The sequence below is a fragment of the Pan troglodytes genome, chromosome 20 (genome assembly GCF_028858775.2).
Source record: "Pan troglodytes isolate AG18354 chromosome 20, NHGRI_mPanTro3-v2.0_pri, whole genome shotgun sequence".
Taxonomy (NCBI): domain Eukaryota; kingdom Metazoa; phylum Chordata; class Mammalia; order Primates; family Hominidae; genus Pan; species Pan troglodytes.
In genome coordinates, this window is record NC_072418.2 from 3,438,060 (window position 1) to 3,457,500 (window position 19,441).

Sequence of the window (19,441 nt, forward strand, 5' to 3'; positions counted from 1 at the left end):
CCTGGGGCTCCTACCTGAGCAAAGTCGCAGGTCTTTGGTGGCAAGCTGGAGGCGGTGGCCACGGGGGCATAGCTGGTGTCTGGGCAGGGCTGGCTGCCGAGGAAGGAGGCGGAGCTCATGAACGGGCTGGAGGGAGACGGGGGGAGGTGAGATGGGGTGCTCAACCCACTCCCTCAGTAACACACTTGCACCCCCATGGCCGCAGCTAGGGGCCCCTCGAGGCCCCACTGGAGTGTGCCCAGCCTGGCAGGACCCATGGCCCCATTGCACATACGGAAGGGCCTCCAGGGGTGTGGTGGTCAAGCCTGGGGCTGCCCTCCCACCCCTACTGGGCACAGCCCGGCAGAGCTCCTACGGAACAGCTGCCTGGTGGGCTGGGGGGTATCCAGGGCCACCATCCCGCCCTCCCCGCCCCATCAGCAGGACTCGGCTAAGGGTTCATTCTGGCGATTCAGAACCCCAGCCTGGCCATCCCTCCTCCACACAGGCCCCTTGACCCACACCTCACTCCCGCCTCGAAGGAGGAGAGCGCTACGGGCAGAAACCCAGGATCACCGTCCTCCAGGGAGGGCTCAGGTCGGAACCCCCTGCCCTGTCACCCTGAGGATGGCAGAGGACACAGCAAGGAGAAGGTCCTGGGGGCCCCCCGCCCAAGGGCACTTCTCTCCAGATGATCCCAGGAGTAAAATGCGGCTGGCAGGGAGGCTTCTCTGCCCTTCTCCACTCCGGCCCCCTTGGCCAGCTCCTCCGCTTGGGAGAGGGGTGGCCGCCGTCCCCAGGGCCTCCTTCCCTCCCGCCAGGCTCCCCAGGCTCTCCCTCCAGAAGCTTCTCTCCAGCAGGGCTGGCAGCAGGCCCAGGTCTCTGCCCAGTGGGAGCCACAGGCCTTGGGTTGGAGGCGGCCCTGGGCAGACCTGCTCCCGGGGCAGGGACCGCCTGGGGGCCACTCTCCTCCTGCATAGAAAGGTTTGCAACCACCAGCAGGAAAGAAGCATCCACTCCACTCCTGGGCCACAAACAGCTGCTCCACAATCTCCTGGAGTCTCCCAAGGCTCTGGCTATACCTGCTCCCAAGCCCTTTGCACAGCCTGCTCGCCTGCTCGCCTGGCCAACTCCTACCCCCCCTGCAAAACCCAGCCCAGCTGCTGCCCTCTGTGGGAAAAGTGCCCTTCCCACCCTCCTTCACCCCAGAAAACCTCCCGCCCCTTCCCACCCTCCTTCACCCCAGAAAACCTCCCGCCCCTTCCCACCCTTCACCCCAGAAAACCTCCCGCCCCTTCCCACCCTCCTTCACCCCAGAAAACCTCCCGCCCCTTCCCACCCTCCTTCACCCCGGAAAACCTCCCGTCCCACCCTCCTTCACCCCGGAAAACCTCCCGCCCCTTCCCACCCTCCTTCACCCCAGAAAACCTCCTGCCCCTTCCCATCCTGGTGTCACCTCCACGGGAGGCCCCCCCGGCCCCTAGCCCACACCTCCCCGCCCTCTACCAAGCTGGGCTCTCGAGGAGAGGGAAGCCATGGATCACAAAACAGCGTTCCACAAACAGGGGTATCAGCCTGGACCTGGCCCGTGGGGTGGAGCCTTCCAGGACCACGTGCACACCACCCTCCAAACCCCTCAACAGGACTTTGGGCCCTCGCGCCCTGCACCCAGAACTCCGTTTGTAACTGTGACTTCAGAATGAGCAAGCCTAGGGGCCAGGCGGGGGGGGTCCCGGTACTCACCGGCTGTCGCTGGAGAAGGCGGGGTATGGCGGCAGCGAGAAGGTGTTCCAGTAGGGGCAGTGCAGCATGGCGCTCTAGAAGAGACAGCGGGCATCAGTGAGTGGGAAGCAGAGGACCTGCGGTGCAGCCCGGCTAAGCCCTCCGGGCAGCGTGAGAGGCCGAGAGGCTAGGGAGGCCCCGCAGTCAGGGTCCCATCCCGCCCCTGCTGGTATCTCCTGGGGAGTCATTTAACCGCCCCATGCCTCAGTTTCCCCACCTGCACGAGACCCCACCCAAGGCTTTTGGTGTGGTCTGAAGGCACCGAACCACCCGCGTGAAGGGCTCAGCACAGGTCTTGCTCTACCAGCAGCCCCGTGCAGGCCCGCAGCCCGGGAGTCTGCATCTCACACAAGACCTGGGGGTGCCGCTGGCCCCAGGACCCTGCTTGGAGGCCCCATTCTAGGAGGTGGAGGATCGGACCGTTTGCGTGAGGGAGACGCGCACCCGCTGCCTGTGGTGGAGGGTGGGTGTGGGGGGCTCCTCGGGCAGGGCCTGGGGCAGGCGAGGGCCTCACACCACCTCCAGGCCCCTCGGACAAGCTGATGTGCCCGGGAAGCTCAGGCTGCTGCGGGACGGGGCCCTGACTTCTCAGAAGCTGCACGGGGCTGGGGTGCGGGGAGCCTGCTTTGGGAAATGGTGCCCAGTGGCCTGGAGGCTCAGCCCGAGGTCAGTGGAGGCGTGAGTGGCTCCAGGTTGGCCGAATCTCTGGTGGGTCTGACTCCAGGCCAGGCTTACCCAACACCCTCGCCAGGAGCCGATGTCCCCACCCCATGGTTCTCTGGGAAAAGCTCACTATGCCTGCCCTTGGGAATGAGAGCGGCATGGGGCACACGGCAGGCCCCAAAACCTGAGGATGGGGAGCACACGGGGCAGCAGCGGGCCCGGGGTCAGCACCTGCGGCTTCGGGGGCAGGGCTGTGGACACCTCGTGCCCTGCAGAATGGGCACCCCTCAGCAGGGCCCCCACCTGCACAGGGCCAACCCCACCTGCAGCAGAGAGACCCTGCCGTCACAGACGCCCCCACAGTCACGGGGGAGACCCTGCCGTCACAGACGCCCCCATAGTCACGGGGGAGACCCTGCCATCACGGACGCCCCCACGGTCACAGGGGAGACTCTGCCGTCACGGACGCCCCCACGGTCACGGGGGAGACCCTGCCGTCACGGACGCCCCTGTGGTCATGGGGGAGACACCACCAGCCGGGGGCATCATCCTGTTTATCCCAGCAAGACTGGGGGCCACGCTGGCTTCCAGAACAGGGTGGGGGGTTCGCCTGCTTCCCTGAGTCCCCCAGTGACCTCTCCCAGGCCCACGCGAGCCCTGCTCCTCTATGAGGCCCTGATGCAATTCCCTCGGGCTCGACCACCTCTGCCCCTCATTCACCTCACACTGGCTGGGAACCAGCCCGGATGGCCGGGGGCCACTTTCTGTACCCGCAGGTGCTGGGTGGGGGATTCCAGGACCCCCGACAGCCTCGAGATAGGCAAAGCCCTCGGGGTGACCGCTGCCCCGCTCCTCCAGCTTTTGCATAAAATAAGTTTATCAGCAAAAGCCCACAGCTCCTCCCCTGCACAGAGGCTGGCAGCCTGGGCACCCTGAGCTCCTGCACCCGTGAGAAGACCCCGTGCAAGTGGCTTGCAGGAAGCCGGGCCACCAGCCACAGGGGCTCCAGAGCCCGGGTCTCCTGATCCTTCCCCTCCTCCTGCCCTTTTGGGAAGAGAGAAAGCCAGCCCTGGAGAGAAACAGGAACTTCCCAAGGCCATGTGGCACATCCGGAACATTCTGGAACAGAACTCTGACTCCAGACCAACCCAGCCTCCTCAGATGAGCTGGAGTCCCTGTCTCAGGCACACACGGCGCCTTGGGCCAGGCTGGGCAGGGCCACGGCCAGGGAACTGCAGCTGCAGGAAGGGGGCGGGGGGCTTGGGGTCGCAGGGCGGGAGGATCCGGGGGTCCCTGGCTCACCCAACATGCTCCACCTGTACCCAGGCCAGGCTAGGGGATGGGACGGGGGGAAAGTCCTGACTGCCTCTATCCCAGCCTCCTCCCTCCCACAGCCCATGGCTCCTCTATCCCAGCCTCCTCCCTCCCACAGCCCGTGGCTCCTCTGAGACCTGCCATCCACACACACCCGAGTCCCGCCCCACAGGGGTGCCATGGGCATGGCAGGCCAATCAGAGTCTTCCCTGGGACCTTCTCTGGCAGCCAGAGGGTGTGGCTTCACCTTTAGATGGCAGGCCCGAGCACATAATTGGTCCAGAGATGGACACCTGACCCTGCCCAGACAATCAGAGCCTGCCTGGGGATTTTCTTTCCTTTCCTTATTTTGAGATGGAGTCTCACTCTGTCACCCAGGCTGAAGTGCAGTGGCACGATCGTGGCTCACTGCAACCTCCACCTCCTGAGTTCAAACGATTCTCCTGTCTCAGCCTCATGCGTAGCTGGGATTACAGGCGCCCGCCACCACGCCCAGCTAACTTTTGTATTTTTAGTAGAGATGGGATTTCACCATGTTGGCCAGGCCGGTCTCGAACTCCTGACCCCAAGCAATCTGCCCACCTCGGCCTCCCAGAGTGCTGGGATTTCAGGCGTGAACCATTGTGCTGGCCGGTATATTTTTATTTCTAATTGAATACTCTGGGCACTGGAAGAGGCTGGGCCGTGCGTGTGCGAACTCAGTCGACCCTGCCCAGAGGTGTCCATGACGTACCCGAATGTGACGGAACCCGGAACAGGGAGGGTGGGATGAGCCTCACACACGGGATGGGGAGCAAAGCCGGTTATGCGCACGGGTGCGCCCCGGCCTGAGCCCTGTGGCTGGTGTCCAGTGCCCCCGCCGGGTTCCAGCCCTGTCGCATCCCCCGACTGTCACTGCTAACACCTTCCTGCTCCCGCTCGGATCCTTGAAGATGGCTCCTCTGTCTCCACATCCCATAATTCGCTTAATTATTTCCCCACCGTGGAGCCTCTGGGGAGATTCCAGTTTCCTGCCGCTATAAATAGTGCCGCTCTGTCTTCCCCTCCCTCCTGGATTAGTCCCCAGGGTGTGTTTCCGAGATAGAATTCTTGGATCGGAACAAGCTCCTGGCGGGTTTCGGGGGATGGAGCTGTTCCGGTGGGGATGTGGCTTGGCCAGTCCCCTTTATGGTGGCCCAGGAGGCTGATCGACGGCCGGTACTCGAGCTCCACCGGGGCAGCTGTGAGGATCCAGCCTCAACCCCAAGGGACTCAGGAACTAGGGAGGGGGACAAGAGGGGTCTGGGCCACAACAGGGACCCTGCTATGAGAGGGGTGCCCTGGCCCCGGCTCAGAGCCCCCTCTGGACGGTCAGAACATGGCAGGAAGCTGCCCAAAGCCCTCTGAGGATGGACTGCCGAGGGGTGTCCGTGATGTTCGCCCCACAGGCCAACCTGGGTGTTGGGCTAGGGAGTGCCCAGGAGACCCTGGAGTCCTGGAGCAGGTCCTGCTGCTTGATAGGAGAGGGCAGCCCCTCTGTCTCCAGGTAGGAAATCCCCAGGCAGGGCCGGGCGCGGTGGCTCACGCCTGTAATCCCAGCACTTTGGGAGGCCAAGGCAGGCAGATCAACTGAGCCCAGGAGTTTGAGACCAGCGTGTCCAACGGGGCAAAACCCCATCTCTACAAGAAAAATTTAAAAATCTGCCAGGCATGGTGGCGCGTACCTGTGGTCCCAGCTACTCAGGAGGCTGAGGCAGGAGAATCACTAGCCCAGGAGGCAGAGGCTGCAGTGAGCCGAGATCGCACCACTGCACTTCCAGCCTGGGCAACAGAGCGAGACCCTGTTTTAAAAATAACAAAACAAAATAAAATAAAATGAAATAAAATAAAAATAAATATATATATACATGTTTATATATTTTTAATTTAAAAAAATTTTTTTTCTTTTTGAGCCACAGTTTTGCTCTGTCACCCGGGCTGGAGTGCAGTGGTGCAATCTCTGCTCACTGCAGCCTCTGCCTCCCAGGTTCAAGCGATTCTCCTGCCTCAGCCTCCCAAGTAGCTGGGATTACAGACACCTGCCACCACGCCAGGCTAATTTTTTGTATTTTTAGTAGAGACAGGGTTTCACCATGTTGGGCAGGCTGGTCTCAAACTCCTGACCTCAAGTGATCTGCCCGCCTTGGCCTCTGAAAGTGCTAGGATTACAGGCATGAGCCACCGCGCCAGGCCTATTTTTCATTTTTTTGAGATGGAGTCTCACTCTTGTCACCCAGGCTAGAGTTCAGTGGCGCCGTCTCCACTCACTGCAGCCTCTGCCTCCTAGATTTAAGCGATTCTCCTGCCTCAGCCTCCCGAGTAGCTGGGATTACAGGCGTCCGCCACCACGCCTGGCTAAGTTTGGTATCTTTAGCAGAAGCGAGGTTTCACTATGTTGGCCAGGCTGGTCTTGAACTCGGGACCTCAGGTGATCTGCCCACCTCCACCTCCCAAAGTGCTGGGATTACAAGCATGAGCCACCGTGCTTGGCCAGAAACATATTTTTTAAGTAATTCCCTCACTGACAGTTTCCTACAAGTAAAGTGAGCCCCCCCCACAGCTGACGGCGAAGAAAATGGAAGCTCTGCAGCAGGGAGAATCTCCTCAAATGTGCTTCTTGAAAAGCTGGGGCCATGAGTAGCCTCCCATTCACATCCCCATGGGGACCCTCTCCAGGGCCCACGGGGGCGGGTCGAGACAGGCTCTGGGCCAGGAAGGTCAGGTGGAGGTCACGCCGCGTCCACTGGGGCAGCATTCCGCACGACGTGACCCCGGGCACTCGGAGCGGGGCAAGCGCCCGTGGACCCCGTCGGGTGGGCCGGGGCCGGGGGTGGGGCTCACCTGCAGGGGCGGCGGGCTGTACAGGAGGCTGCCCGCCGGCGGGGGTTCATGCTGCGGGTAATCCCTGTCCATGGCGGGCCCCACTGCAAGCATCGGGCGGCAGGCGGGGTGGGGTCCTCGGCCGGGCAGCAGGCGGTGGGGCTCCGGGACCCGGGGCCGCCGGGGTGTCTATCTGGGCTTCTCGCTCCGTGGTGGCGGCGGTGGCGGCAGCATCATGATCTGCAGAGGGAAACGGGGACGTCCTGAGAGTCCGACGGTGGTGGAGAGTGGTGCTCCCCGGCCGCCTCTCCCTCGGGCATGACCGGTCCCAGCCTGGGCTGCAGCTCCTGCTACCCTCTGGGCCAGAACCAAAAGGTGCTCCTTCCCCTCCCCACTCACCCCCACCCGCCATCAGCAGTGCCACCCAACCCCTTTGTGCTGCCCACAGCGCCTTTCCTGGCCTCCCCGGCCCCAACTACAACGATTAAGGTGGGCCCGACAGGGCTGCCCAGGTCACAGGGCAGCCGTAGGACCAGGCATCCAGACCGTGAGCAGTGGAGCTGCCGGCTGACTCCCCCACATCTGGCTTTGTCAGCAGCCTGTCTGAGACTGTGGAGGGAGAGTCCAACCCGGGCCCGGCACCCAGGGTAGCCCAGGGGACACTGGACCCAGCCCTGTCCCTCAGAGGCAGCAGGGGCTCCACAGTGAGGTCTCCCAAGGAGGGGGGTCAGGGGCCACGCAGAGCTGGAAGAGCACACAGACCTCGTTTCAGGCTAATCACACACCAGCATCCCCACTGAGAACGTTCCTGGGCTACAGAGCCGAGCCCCACACCATCAGACGCCAGGGACAGCTCCCACGTGCCCTGCGGCCTCTGGCACACGGCCAGACGCCCGCCAGGCTGAGCCCCCACCAGGCCCTACCTGGCGAGTGCAGGGACCCAGGCTGGCCCGTGGTGGCAGGGAAAGCTTTCCAGGCGTCCGCCCAGCATGCTCACTGCCGAGGGCGGCAGGAAGGGGAGGCGGCGGCCACTCCCGGCCAAGCCCTGGAGTGAAGAAATCTCCGGGACTTCCAGTAATTGCCGTCCAGCCACACGCAGGCACTTGTGCAATCCCGTGGGGGAGAGGCACGTCTCTGCCCGGCGCTCCAGAGACAGTGGCTGGGGAACAGGGGCTGGGGGTCGGGACTCCTGTCCCAGAGACCAGATGGAGGTGGTCAGGCACAGTGGGGGTCACCCTGCCAGGCCGTCCCGACTGTCCGCGGCCTCTGCCTGCTCCCTGCGGTCAGGACGCTACAACCCACTGCCACCAGAGCTGGGACCCTTGGCGGCCCTTCCAGCTGCCCACGGGGACCTGCGACACCCTTGCCAGAACGGCCCTTTAGGGGAAGGGACAGGCCCGCTGGGATCTGGGGTCTTGGCCAATCCTTGTCAAAGATTCTGGGTCAGGCAGGATCAAAGCCTGGCTCCACCTTCTGAGTTGAATAACCTCAGACACCCAAGCTCCTCCAAGCCTCGGTATGTTCCTCTGGGAGACAGGTTCCCTGGGTAGAGCCTGGGACCCCCCCACCCCGGCCCCGTGCGCTGGTGGCCACAAACAGCTCTGCTGGGCCCAAGGCAGCTGCTGATACCGGGGTCCCCATCCAGGGGCCCACCAGTGCTAGGCGGTGGCCCACCCCCTGCCCTGGGGCTCAGCAGCCCCTCCCCTGCAGGGACTCCCCTCAGCTCCTGTCAGCACCCCTTCCTGCTGCAGGTTCCATCTCACGGCAGCCACAGCCCCAGAGCTACGCTGACCCTTTCCACACTCAGGGCGCTCCTCAGCTCTGAGGCCACACAGTCCTGAGCTGATGGGCAGCAGGGCCCAGGGCCCACGGTGGACGAGCTTGGGGAGGGGGCACCTTGGGCAGCTCTGGGGCGACCCCATGACCGTCCTCGGGGTACACCATAGCTGAGGGACCCCTCCAGCAGCAGGGGCCCTGAGCTCGCCTGTGTCCGAGTCCCCTAGGCCAGCACGGTGCTCCTGGCAGCTCCTCCCTCCCTACGGTCTCTGAGCCCCCCACGTCTGTGGACGCCCCTTCCAGGCGGCAACCCCAGGAGGCTCAGGGGACCGGGTTCTTCAAGGGGAGGGCTTCACACATGGCATGTGACCTGGAGTCCATGCCTTGGGGACCTGGCAGGGTGTGGAGACCTGGACCGGGAGGGGATGGGGGCAGGAGAGCAATGCGGACACCAGGCACAACCAACCAAGAGTCAGGGCCCAAAACCAGGAGGCAGAGGCGGAGGCGGATCCTCACACGCGGCTGCTTGGCAGTCTGGGATTCCTCAAGAGGCTAACGCTGGAGTCACCACACCACCGAGCAATTCCACACCACACAGAAATGTGGCCATGGACGTCCACAGCAGCACCACTCACAACAGCCACCCGCAGAAGCAGCCCAGTGTCCACGGATAGGCGAGTGGACCAGCATGTGGCGTGGCCCATCCACGTGCCAGAACACAACACAGCCATGAACAGCAGCGAGGCCGACCTAGGCCACAGCGCAGACGCACCTTGAGGACGTCACGCTCTGTGAGAGACGCCAGGCACAGATGTGTGTGATCCCACTACTATGCACTGTCCAGGACAGGCCCATCCAGAGACAGAAGGGGATGCGTGGGTGCCGGGCTGGGGCGACCCTGCACCCGGGGCCCATTTCCACGTCCTCCCACAACCCAACACTTCAGGCTGTGCCCACTCCTGAGAACGCCCACCCTCTGCAATCCCTCAGGACCCGCCACCCCTGAGAACGCCCACCCTCTGCAATCCCTCAAGACCCGCCACCCCTGAGAACGCCCACCCTCTGCAATCCCTCAGGACCCGCCACCCCTGAGAACGCCCACCCTCTGCAATCCCCCAGGACCCGCCACCCCTGAGAACGCCCACCCTCTGCAATCCCCCAGGACCCGCCACCCCTGAGAACGCCCACCCTCTGCAATCCCCCAGGACCCGCCACCCCTGAGAACGCCCACCCTCTGCAATCCCTCAGGACCCGCCACCCCTGAGAACGCCCACCCTCTGCAATCCCCCAGGACCCGCCACTCCTGAGAACGCCCACCCTCTGCAATCCCCCAGGACCCGCCACTCCTGAGAACGCCCACCCTCTGCAATCCCCCAGGACCCGCCACTCCTGAGAACGCCCACCCTCTGCAATCCCCCAGGACCCGCCACTCCTGAGAACGCCCACCCTCTACAATCCCCCAGGACCCGCCACCCCTGAGAACGCCCACCCTCTGCAATCCCTCAGGACCCACAGCCCTGCCTTTCCGCCCACTGCCAGCCCCCCATCGCCTCCCACCCTGTCCTCGGCCATATCTCACGACCCCTGCTGCCCCGATCCCCAGGCCCTCCCGCAGCCCCCAGCCCCTAGCCCTGCCTACAGACTCGGTCCTGTTCGAGGGCCCATGCCCCCAAGGGCTGGCTCCTGCCCCGTGGTCCTGAGGCCTCCGGACCCTTCCCCCATTGACTCCGCCGCCGTTTCTTGAAGCAGCTGTGACCACGCCATGTCTCTGGGGTATCCAGCTGCCCCAATCCCCAGGATAAACCCTAGTGGGATACTGGGTGGGGTCTTGGGGCCTGAGAACACCCCAACGCAGCCTCTGCCACGCAGCCCCAGAGACGCTCTCCCCACGCGGCCCCGGAGACCCTCTCCCCACGGGGCCCCGGAGACCCTCTCCCCACGCGGAGACCCTCTCCCCACGCGGCCCCGGAGACCCTCTCCCCACGCGGCCCTGGAGACACGGCCCACCCCGAGCCTCAGAGCCACGGGCCAGCCAAACGTCCAGCAGGCAGCAAAGCTGTGTCCCCTGCCTGGTTTTATTTTTGGGCACGAGTCCCATGACTGGAGGGATGCGTGGTGTGGGGGTTGGGGGTCACACGGTTCCCACCTTGGGAGGGGGCCCGCGCTTTATCAGCACACTGACACCCAGAGGGGATGTGGCTTCCTTCTGAAATCAGGTCTTCAAGGGAGTCGTTGTAAAAGAGAACGATGAAGGTGCTGGTGGCCCAGACAGGACAACCGCTGGGAAGGCAGAACCTCAGACAGGACCAAGATCCGGGAGAATCCGAGGAACCGGGTAACTGCGTCCGCCTCCCAGCTCTCTCCTGAGTCCAGGTAACTGCGTCCGCCTCCCGCCTCTCTCTCCTGAGTCTGGGTAACTGTGTCCGCCTCCCAGCTCTCTCCTGAGTCCGGGTAACTGTGTCCGCCTCCCAGCTCTCTCCTGAGTCCGGGTAACTGCGGCCGCCTCCCAGCTCTCTCCTGAGTCCGGGTAACTGCGTCCGCCTCCCAGCTCTCTCCTGAGTCCGGGTAACTGTGTCCGCCTCCCAGCTCTCTCCTGAGTCCGGGTAACTGCGGCCGCCTCCCGCCTCTCTCTCCTGAGTCCGGGTAACTGCGGCCGCCTCCCGCCTCCCTCTCCTGAGTCCGGGTAACTGCGTCCGCCTCCCGCCTCTCTCTCCTGAGTCCGGGTAACTGCATCCGCCTCCCGCCTCTCTCTCCTGAGTCCGGGTAACTGCGGCCGCCTCCCAGCTCTCTCCTGAGTCCGGGTAACTGCGGCCGCCTCCCGCCTCTCTCTCCTGAGTCCGGGTAACTGCATCTGCCTCCCGCCTCTCTCTCCTGAGCCTGCAGAAGTCCCCGTCTTCCTGGCTGGACGCCCCAGGGTCTCACTCCACGCTGTGCAGCGACAGCTCAGCCTCCTGATGTTCAGAACTGGCCACTGTGCGGACCCTCCCCCTGGAGGTCCCTGAGCACCTGTCGTGTGGAGCCCCTTCGCTCACTCCTCCCTCAGACCCGAGCCGTCTGCAGATGGGGAGCTGTGTCCTCGGGGCCCGGTTCTCCTGCGGTCCTCTCGCCGAGCAGGGTTGTGACCCCCGCACTTTCTGATGTGGACACGGAGGCCCCTAGGTGGAGCCTTGACGTGACCCCCAGAGCCAGACTCAGCAGCTCAGGCCACGCTGTGCCCACGTTCGCGACGGCAAAGCGGAGACCCTGAGAAGACACTGGCCGCAGAGCCATAACCGAGACCACGGGAGGACCCAGGGCGCACGGCACACCCCAGAGCGCTCCGCCCAGGCCCGGGTTCTGGTCTCCTGGCACACCTGGCAGCATCTCCAGGCCTGCGCCAGCAAAGGCGGACATGGAGGCCTGAGGAGGACGCAGCGAGGCCCGGGCGAGCGGGCGTGGCCGTGGTGATGGAGCCCGGCAGAGGCCACTGCACAGTCCCTGGAGGCTGCATTACCTCAGCCGAGGTTCTCCGGGCAGGCACAAGGCGCTCCCTGCGTCCCAGGTCCTGAAGATGGCAAGGAGCAGGCCCCCGGGTGTCCCAGGAACCCCACACAGAGCCACGGCCACGAGACAGAGTGGACTTGCGGCCTCCGGTGACCTCACAGCCATGATGGCCTCCTGCAGCCGTGACCGCCGCCCCACGGCCGTGACCCCACCTGTAGCCGCGACCCCACCTGCAGCCGCGACCCCACCTGGAGCCGTGACCCCACCTGCAGCCATGACCCCACTTGCAGCTGCAACCGCCGCCCCGCAGCCATGACCCCACCTGCAGCCACGACCGCTGCCCCACAGCCGTGACCCCACCTGCAGCCGCAACCCCACCTGCAGCCATGACCCCACTGCAGCTGCAATCGCCGCCCCACGGCCGTGACCCCACCTGCACCCGCGACCCCACCTGCAGCCGTGACCCCACCTGCAGCCATGACCCCACCTGCAGCTGCAACCGCCGCCCCACAGCTGTGACCCCATCTGCAGCCATGACCGCCGCCCCACAGCTGTGACCCCACCTGCAGCCATGACCGCCGCCCCACAGCCGTGACCCCACCTGCAGCCGTGACCCCACCTGCAGCTGCAACCACCACCCCACAGCCGTGACCCCACCTGCAGCTGTGACCCCATCTGCAGCCACGACTGCCGCCCAACAGCCGTGACCCCACCTGCAGCTATGACCACCGCACACTGGCCTCCAGATGGGCTCAGGACAGGGCAATCACCCTCTACCTGGCGGGCGCACAACTCGCATCCTAGGACCCGGTGGGGCGGGGGGGGGGGGGGGGCTGGCGATTTCACAAGGCTCAGCTAATATGGGGCAGAGAGCCCTGCAAGCTCAGGCACCTGGGCAGGCCCCAACTCGGCCGCCAGGACCGTCTGGTGGGGAGGACACTGCAGGCCGTCTCAGGTCCTGACCCCTGCAGACAGAGCGCTTCGTCCCTCAACATGGAGCCCGGGGCAAGGGAGGCCTGAAGGGCTGGAGCCAAGGCAGGGTCAGCCCAGTGAGAGACCTTGGGGGGACGGGGGTAGCAAGAGGGGGTAGCAAGGGACAGTTGGGGAGAACAGGAGACAGCAGGGGACAGCAAGGGACAGTGGGGGGACAGGGGGCAGCAGGGGACAGTTGGGGACAGCAGGGGACAGTGGGGGAAGAGCAGGGGACAGTGGAGGGACAGCAGGGGACAGTGGGGGGCAGTGGGGGGACAGCAGGGGAAGGTGGGGGACAGCAGGGGGACAGTAGAGAAACAGTGGGGGACAGTGGGGGGGCAGCGGCGGATGGGACAGCGGTGGGACAGCAAGGGACGGGGGGACAACAGGGAGACAGTGGGGAGATGGGGACAGCGGGGGGGCAGTGGGGGACAATGGGGGACAGCAGGGGAACAGTGGGTGACAGTGGGGCAACAGTGGGGGGACAGTGGGGGAGCAGCGGGGGGACAGTGGGGGGACAGGAGGGGACACATTCAAGACATCCGTGAGGTTCCCCTACTCCTGGGCCAAGGTGCCTGCCTGAGAGGACTTCGCCCCCCACAGAGCTGGGCAGTGGCAGAGGAGGGGGCTAGGGAAGGGAAGTGGGTGAGGGAGACCCCAGAGTGTCCGGCGCTGCCCCCGCCCACGCCGGTGCTGCTCTCTGCAGCCATCAGCCTCCGGGTGCCCCCGCCTGCCCCGCCACGCGGCCACATTCCTGCACCACCCTCTCACATGTTCCACCCCAGGGGCAGCACCCGCCCTCTGGCTGTGGGTGCTGGTGGGCAGCTTGAGCCTGGCACCTGTTTGTGATGGGGGAAGCCGCCCCGGCAGCGAGGCTGAGGGAGCGGGAAGGGCTGGGCCTGGCAGAGGAAGAGCAGCCGCTCACCCACATCCCTGAAGCCCGGCTGGGGCCCAGCAAGCCACTCACGGGCCCCAGGCCCTCATGGGCAGCCCCCCACCCACTGGGTACATCCAACTTCATGCACCAAGAGCCCATGAAGAAACCACTCCCACACCCCTGCCCAGGTCTTGGGGGGTCTGTGGGGCGGCCTCGGGGGGTCTGCACAGTGGACTCACAGGAGGCCCAGTATTACAATGGCGGCCGCCTGGCTGCAGTGAGTGCCTGGTGGACACCCCCGAAGGGCAGTGGGGAGACCCGGGGGAGGACGCACAGGGGGTGGCTACAGAGCAGAGGCAGCTGGCTGGACCCACTGGGGGTCTCGTCCCTGCAGCCTTCACCTCCCAGGTTCAAGTGATTTTTGTCGACCCACCGGGGGTCTCAGCTCACTGCAGCCTTAGCCTCCTGGGTTCCAGTGATTTTTGTGCCTCAGCTTCTGGAGTAACTGGGATGACAGGCACCCGCCACCACGGCCCGGATAATTTGCGTATTTTAGTAGAGAAGGGGTTTCACCATGTTGCCCAGGCTGGTCTCCAACTGCCGATTTCAGGTGATCCGCCCACCTCGGCCTCCCAAAGTGCTGGAATTACAGGCGTGAGCCACCAGGCCCGGCCCGAATGGAAATCATTTTCATAGTAACATGAATCTCTGTAACTCACTAGACTGTGGCCAGGGAAACCTGTGGGCAGCTCTGCCAGGACCACAAGGGGGCATTTGCTCTGGACGGCCCCTCCCAGGGTGGGCAGGGCCCGAGGACAGAAAGAAAGGGTGGAGGGTCCTGAGGTGCTTCCCAGAAAGCTCAGGCTGCTCCTCCAGCCAGGCACAGCCAGACCGGGAGCACCGGGAGGTGGGGGTGGGGGTGGGGGTGCCTGGGCACTGGGGTACTGGGAGTGGGGGTGCCTGAGCACTGGAGGCTGGAGGTGGGGGTGCCTGAGTACTGGAGATGGAGGTAGGGGTGCCTGAGTACTGGGGGTGAGGGTGCCTGAGCACTGGGGGTGGGGATGCCTGAGTACTGGGGGCTGGAAGTGGGGGTGGGGGTGCCTGAGCACTGGAGATGGAGGTAGGGGTGCCTGAGTACTGGGGGTGGGGGTGCCTGAGCACTGGGGGTGGGGGTGCCTGAGTACTGGGCACTGGGGGTGCCTGAGTACTGGGTACTGGGGGTAGGGGTGCCTGAGTACTGGGGGTGGGGGTGGGGGTGCCTGAGCACTGGGGGTACCTGAGCACTGGGGGTGGAGATGGGGGTGGGGGTGCCTGAGCACTGGGGGGTGGAAGTGGGGGTGGGAGTGCCTGAGCACTGGGAGCTGGGGGTGGGGGTGCCTTCCTGTCTCAACACAGCTTTAACCTCTCGGGCCCGATGAAGCGGGTCTCAGGATGCCCAGGACCCACATTTTAGGAACGGCCACGTCATACTACGCTTTCTACCTCTCCTCTTGAAATTTTCTAAAAGTTCTCAAGTCTGCTGCCAAGATTATCAGAACTGCATAGGGAGCTGTGTGGGTCACCTGTGAGGCCCGGAGCCTCCCTGACGCAGGTGGTGGGTGTCATGGCTCTGCTGTCTTGTGAAAGAGTGGTCAGTCAGGCGGCAGGGCCAGGAGGGTGAAAGCTGATCCACTCCCTTCCCTGGGGAGCCGCGGGGGGGTTGGGCCAGGCCTGCGGGGAGGAGCCAACATACAGCTTCCCCAGCAGCCGGCCAGACAGATGGACGTCCTGGCCCAAGGTGAGCAGGCACGGCCACAGATGGCGCCTGGGGCCTTTGCAGGCATCCTCCTGGCCCCGAGGCTGCGGGGCTCCTTTGTGGGGGACACAGGGCTCAGGAACCACTCCACACCCTAGACGGGAGCAGGGATGGGGTCTTTTAAAGTTAAGGTTTTATTCTTTTTTTAAAATAATACAGCCGGGAACAGTGGCTCACACCTGTAATCCCAGCACTTTGGGAGGTCAAGGTGGGAGAATCGCTTGAGGCCAGGAGTTCAAGACCAGCATGGGTAACATAGCAACACCTTATCTCTACAAAAAAATTTAAAAATTAGCCAGGTGTGGTGCATGCACCTGTAGTCCCAGCTACCCGGGAGGCTGAGGTGGGAGGATTGCTTGAGCCCAGGAGTTTGAGGCTGCAGTGAGCTATGATCATGCCACTGCACTCCAGCCGGGGTAACAGAGCAAGACCCTGTCTCAAAAACATAAATAAAACTTAAAAAATAAAATAAAATAATAAAAATAATGGTTACAGATGGTTTTCGAAGAAAAAACAACAACACAAATACAGACTCATAGTATACTAGGTGGCCCAGCTAGGAAAGCCACCATCCTAAAAACAGCAACACTGAGTACTGAGGGACTAGCGCACAGCCACAGACACAAGTGTGCCACGCCCACACACCCGCACACGCATCTCAGCACACGGCCACAGACACGAGTGTGTCACACCCACACACACCTGCACAGGCATCCCCGTGCACAGCCACAGACACGAGTGTGTCACACCCACACACACCCGCACACACATCTCAGCACACGGCCACAGACACGAGTGTGCCACACCCACACACACGTACAGGCATCCCAGTGCACAGCCACAGACACGAGTTTGCCACACACCCACACATGCATCTCAGCACACGGCCACAGACACGAGTGTGCCACACACCCACGCACCCACACACGCATCTCAGCACACGGCCACAGACACGTGTGCCACACACCCACGCACCCGCACACGCATCTCAGCACACGGCCACAGACACGAGTGTGTCACACCCGCACACACATCTCAGCACACGGCCACAGACACGAGTGTGCCACGCCCACACACACCTGTACAGGCATCCCAGTGCACAGCTACAGACACGAGTGTGTCACACCCACACACGCATCTCAGCAGGCGGCCACAGACACGAGTGTGCCATGTCCACACACACCCACACACACATCTCAGCACATGGCCACAGACACGAGTGTGCCACACCCACACACACCTGTACAGGCATCTCAGTGCACAGCCACAGACACGAGTGTGCCACACACCCACACACACATCTCAGCACGCGGCCACAGACGCGAGTGTGCCACATCCACACACACCTGTACAGGCATCCCAGTGCACAGCCACAGACACGAGTGTGTCACACTCACACACGCATCTCAGCACGCGGCCACAGACACGAGTGTGCCACGTCCACACACACCTGTACAGGCATCCCAGTGCACAGCCACAGACACGAGTGTGTCACACCCACACGCATCTCAGCACGCGGCCACAGACACGAGTGTGCCACACACCCACGCACACCTGCACAGGCATCCACACCTGCACCCACACATGAACCCACACACGCACCCCACCCACAACTGCACATAGACCCCAATGGCACCTGTGCCTGCACGGGCACCCCACCTGCACCTGCACACACACCCACCTGCATAGGCACACCCTACCCCACCCCCACATGCACCTGCACACACACTCACACCTGCCACCACACAATGGGGAAGTTGGCCCATGCCAGCGTCAATATCTAGTTGGTAACATTGTTCTCTCATTGTACAAGACCTTACCACTGAGGGAAACACGTAGGGGGAATCTCTTTGTATCACTTCTTACCATAATTGTATCACTTCTTACCATAGCCACAAATCTGCAATTATCTCAAAAGTAAAAACTGTGGTTGGGAGTGGTGGCTCGCGCCTATAATCCCAGCACTTTGGGAGGCCAAGGCAGGCAGATCACTTGAGGTCAGGAGTTCAAGACCAGCCTGAGCAACGTGGCGAAACCCCGTCTCTACTAAACACACACACACACAAATAGCCAGTGTCGTGGTGCACACCTGTAATCCCAGCTACTCGGGAGGCTGAGGCAGGAGAATCGCTTGAACCCAGGAGGCGGAGGTTGCAGTGAGCCGAGATCACGCCACTGCACTCCAGCCTGAGCAACAGAGTGACACTCTGTCTCAAAATAAAATAAAATAAAATAAAAATTTTAAAAAGCGTAATTCCCAGCATGAACTGGGAAAACATGTTGGGCTCACGGCTCTGCTGCCCGCCAGGCCCTCCACCAGCTGTGGGAGAAGCTGCATCCTCAGCTGCCGCAAACCTTCATGCAGGAAAAGGCCAGCCTGGCAAACCACAGGCACGCGGGTGGCACCCGGCCACACGGGCGGCAGTTCTGACCCTCATCCCCCGTGCAGCCCAAAAGCCAATCATGGGGGAGGCCCCAGGCTTGGGCCCAGACCCAGTCCTCCCTCCCCGGGCTCGCTGCCTGCTCAGAGCCCAGCCCGCCCGTGAAAGGACCAGGGCACCACTGGCCCAGGCTGTGTCCAGGGAGCACGGACCCCGGGTGGACCCCCCTTACCACAAGGCGCAGGGCCAGGTCTCCCAAGGGCACCTCGACTGGTGCACAATGACCAACATGCCGGACACCTGCACCCCAGGGGCCCCGAAAGTGGTGTGTGTGCGTCACACTCACATGCCAATGCCTGCTTCTCAGGAACCCTGAGAGTGACGTGTGACTGAACGCCAATGCCTGCGTCTCAGGATCCCTGGAGAGCCACGTGTGCGTCACGCTGACCGACACGCCGATGCCTGCATCTCAGGATCCCTGAGAGCGCCACGTGTGCGTGTTTCCTCCCCCAGGGCCAGCTGGGTCCCCCACCCCTTGCCAAGCTGCCCGTCCATGAATGAAGAAGCTGTGGAACCGTCCATCTTCCCTCCGCCCTCCACACCCACCTGCCCACCAGTCCAGGGGTGTCCACCTAAACCACAGCCCAGCCCAATGGGGCCGCACTTCTGTTCCGGCTCGGCAGCAGCTTAAAGACCTCGGGATGAAGACCCACAGCCCCTGGGGCCCCAGACCCCGCCTCTCCTCCAGAGGGTGCCACCCTCCCTCTCTATCCTCAGAAATGCTGTTGGGGGGCCAGGCATGGTGGCTCACACCTGTAATCCAAGCACTTTGGGAGGCCAAGGCGGGTGGATCACTTGAGGTCAGGAGTTTGAGACCAGCCTGGCCAACATGGCAAAACCCCATTTCTACTAAAAATACAAAAAATTAGCCAGGCATGGTGGTGCGCGCCTGTAATCCCAGCTACTCAGGAGGCTGAGTCAGGAGAATCGCTTGAACCCAGGAGTTGGAGGAGACAGTGAGCCAAGATCCTACCACCGCACTCCAGCCTGGGCAACAAGAACGAAACTCCTCAAAAAAAAAAAAAAAAAGAGGCCAGCCGCGGTGGCTCACGCCTGTAATCCCAGCACTTTGGGAGGCCGAGGCGGGCGGATCACGAGGTCAGGAGATCGAGACCATCCTGGCTAACACGGCGAAACCCCGTCCCTACTAAAAAATACAAAAAATTATCCAGGCGTGGTGGTGGGTGCCTGTAGTCCCAGCTACTCGGGAGGCTGAGGCAGGAGAATGGCGTGAACCCGGGAGGCGGCACTTGCAGTGAGCCGAGATCGCGCCACTGCACTCCAGCCTGGGTGAAAGAGCGAGACTCCGTCTCAAAAAAAAAAAAAAGAAAAAGAAACGCTGCTGGGGGCAGGGACCTGGATCTCAACCCCTGCAAGGGGGAAATCTGGCTTCCTCTCACCCAAACGAGCCTGCCAGAGGCAGGAGGCTGACACCCCGGAGGGACCAGCTGACATCGGCCTTGAGGGACCAGACTTCTCCAGGCCGGCAACCTTCTCCCAGTTTTGTGAGGTGGAGCCCAA

General features: G+C 63.1%; 1 protein-coding gene across 2 annotated transcripts in view; it reads right to left on the minus strand.

The window, feature by feature from the left end:
• The window catches only part of SBNO2 (strawberry notch homolog 2), a 73,697-nt gene that overhangs the window by 40,893 nt on the left and 13,363 nt on the right, over nucleotides 1-19,441 (minus strand). For both annotated transcript variants that reach the window (XM_024351864.3, XM_024351865.3), the window contains exons 2-4: nucleotides 6,598-6,816; nucleotides 1,723-1,796; nucleotides 15-126 (exon numbers count right to left, since the gene is read on the minus strand). In XM_024351864.3, coding sequence (XP_024207632.2) covers nucleotides 15-126; nucleotides 1,723-1,796; nucleotides 6,598-6,690 — 279 coding nt within the window. In that variant the 5' untranslated portion in view covers nucleotides 6,691-6,816. The remainder of the gene's footprint in view (nucleotides 1-14; nucleotides 127-1,722; nucleotides 1,797-6,597; nucleotides 6,817-19,441) is intronic.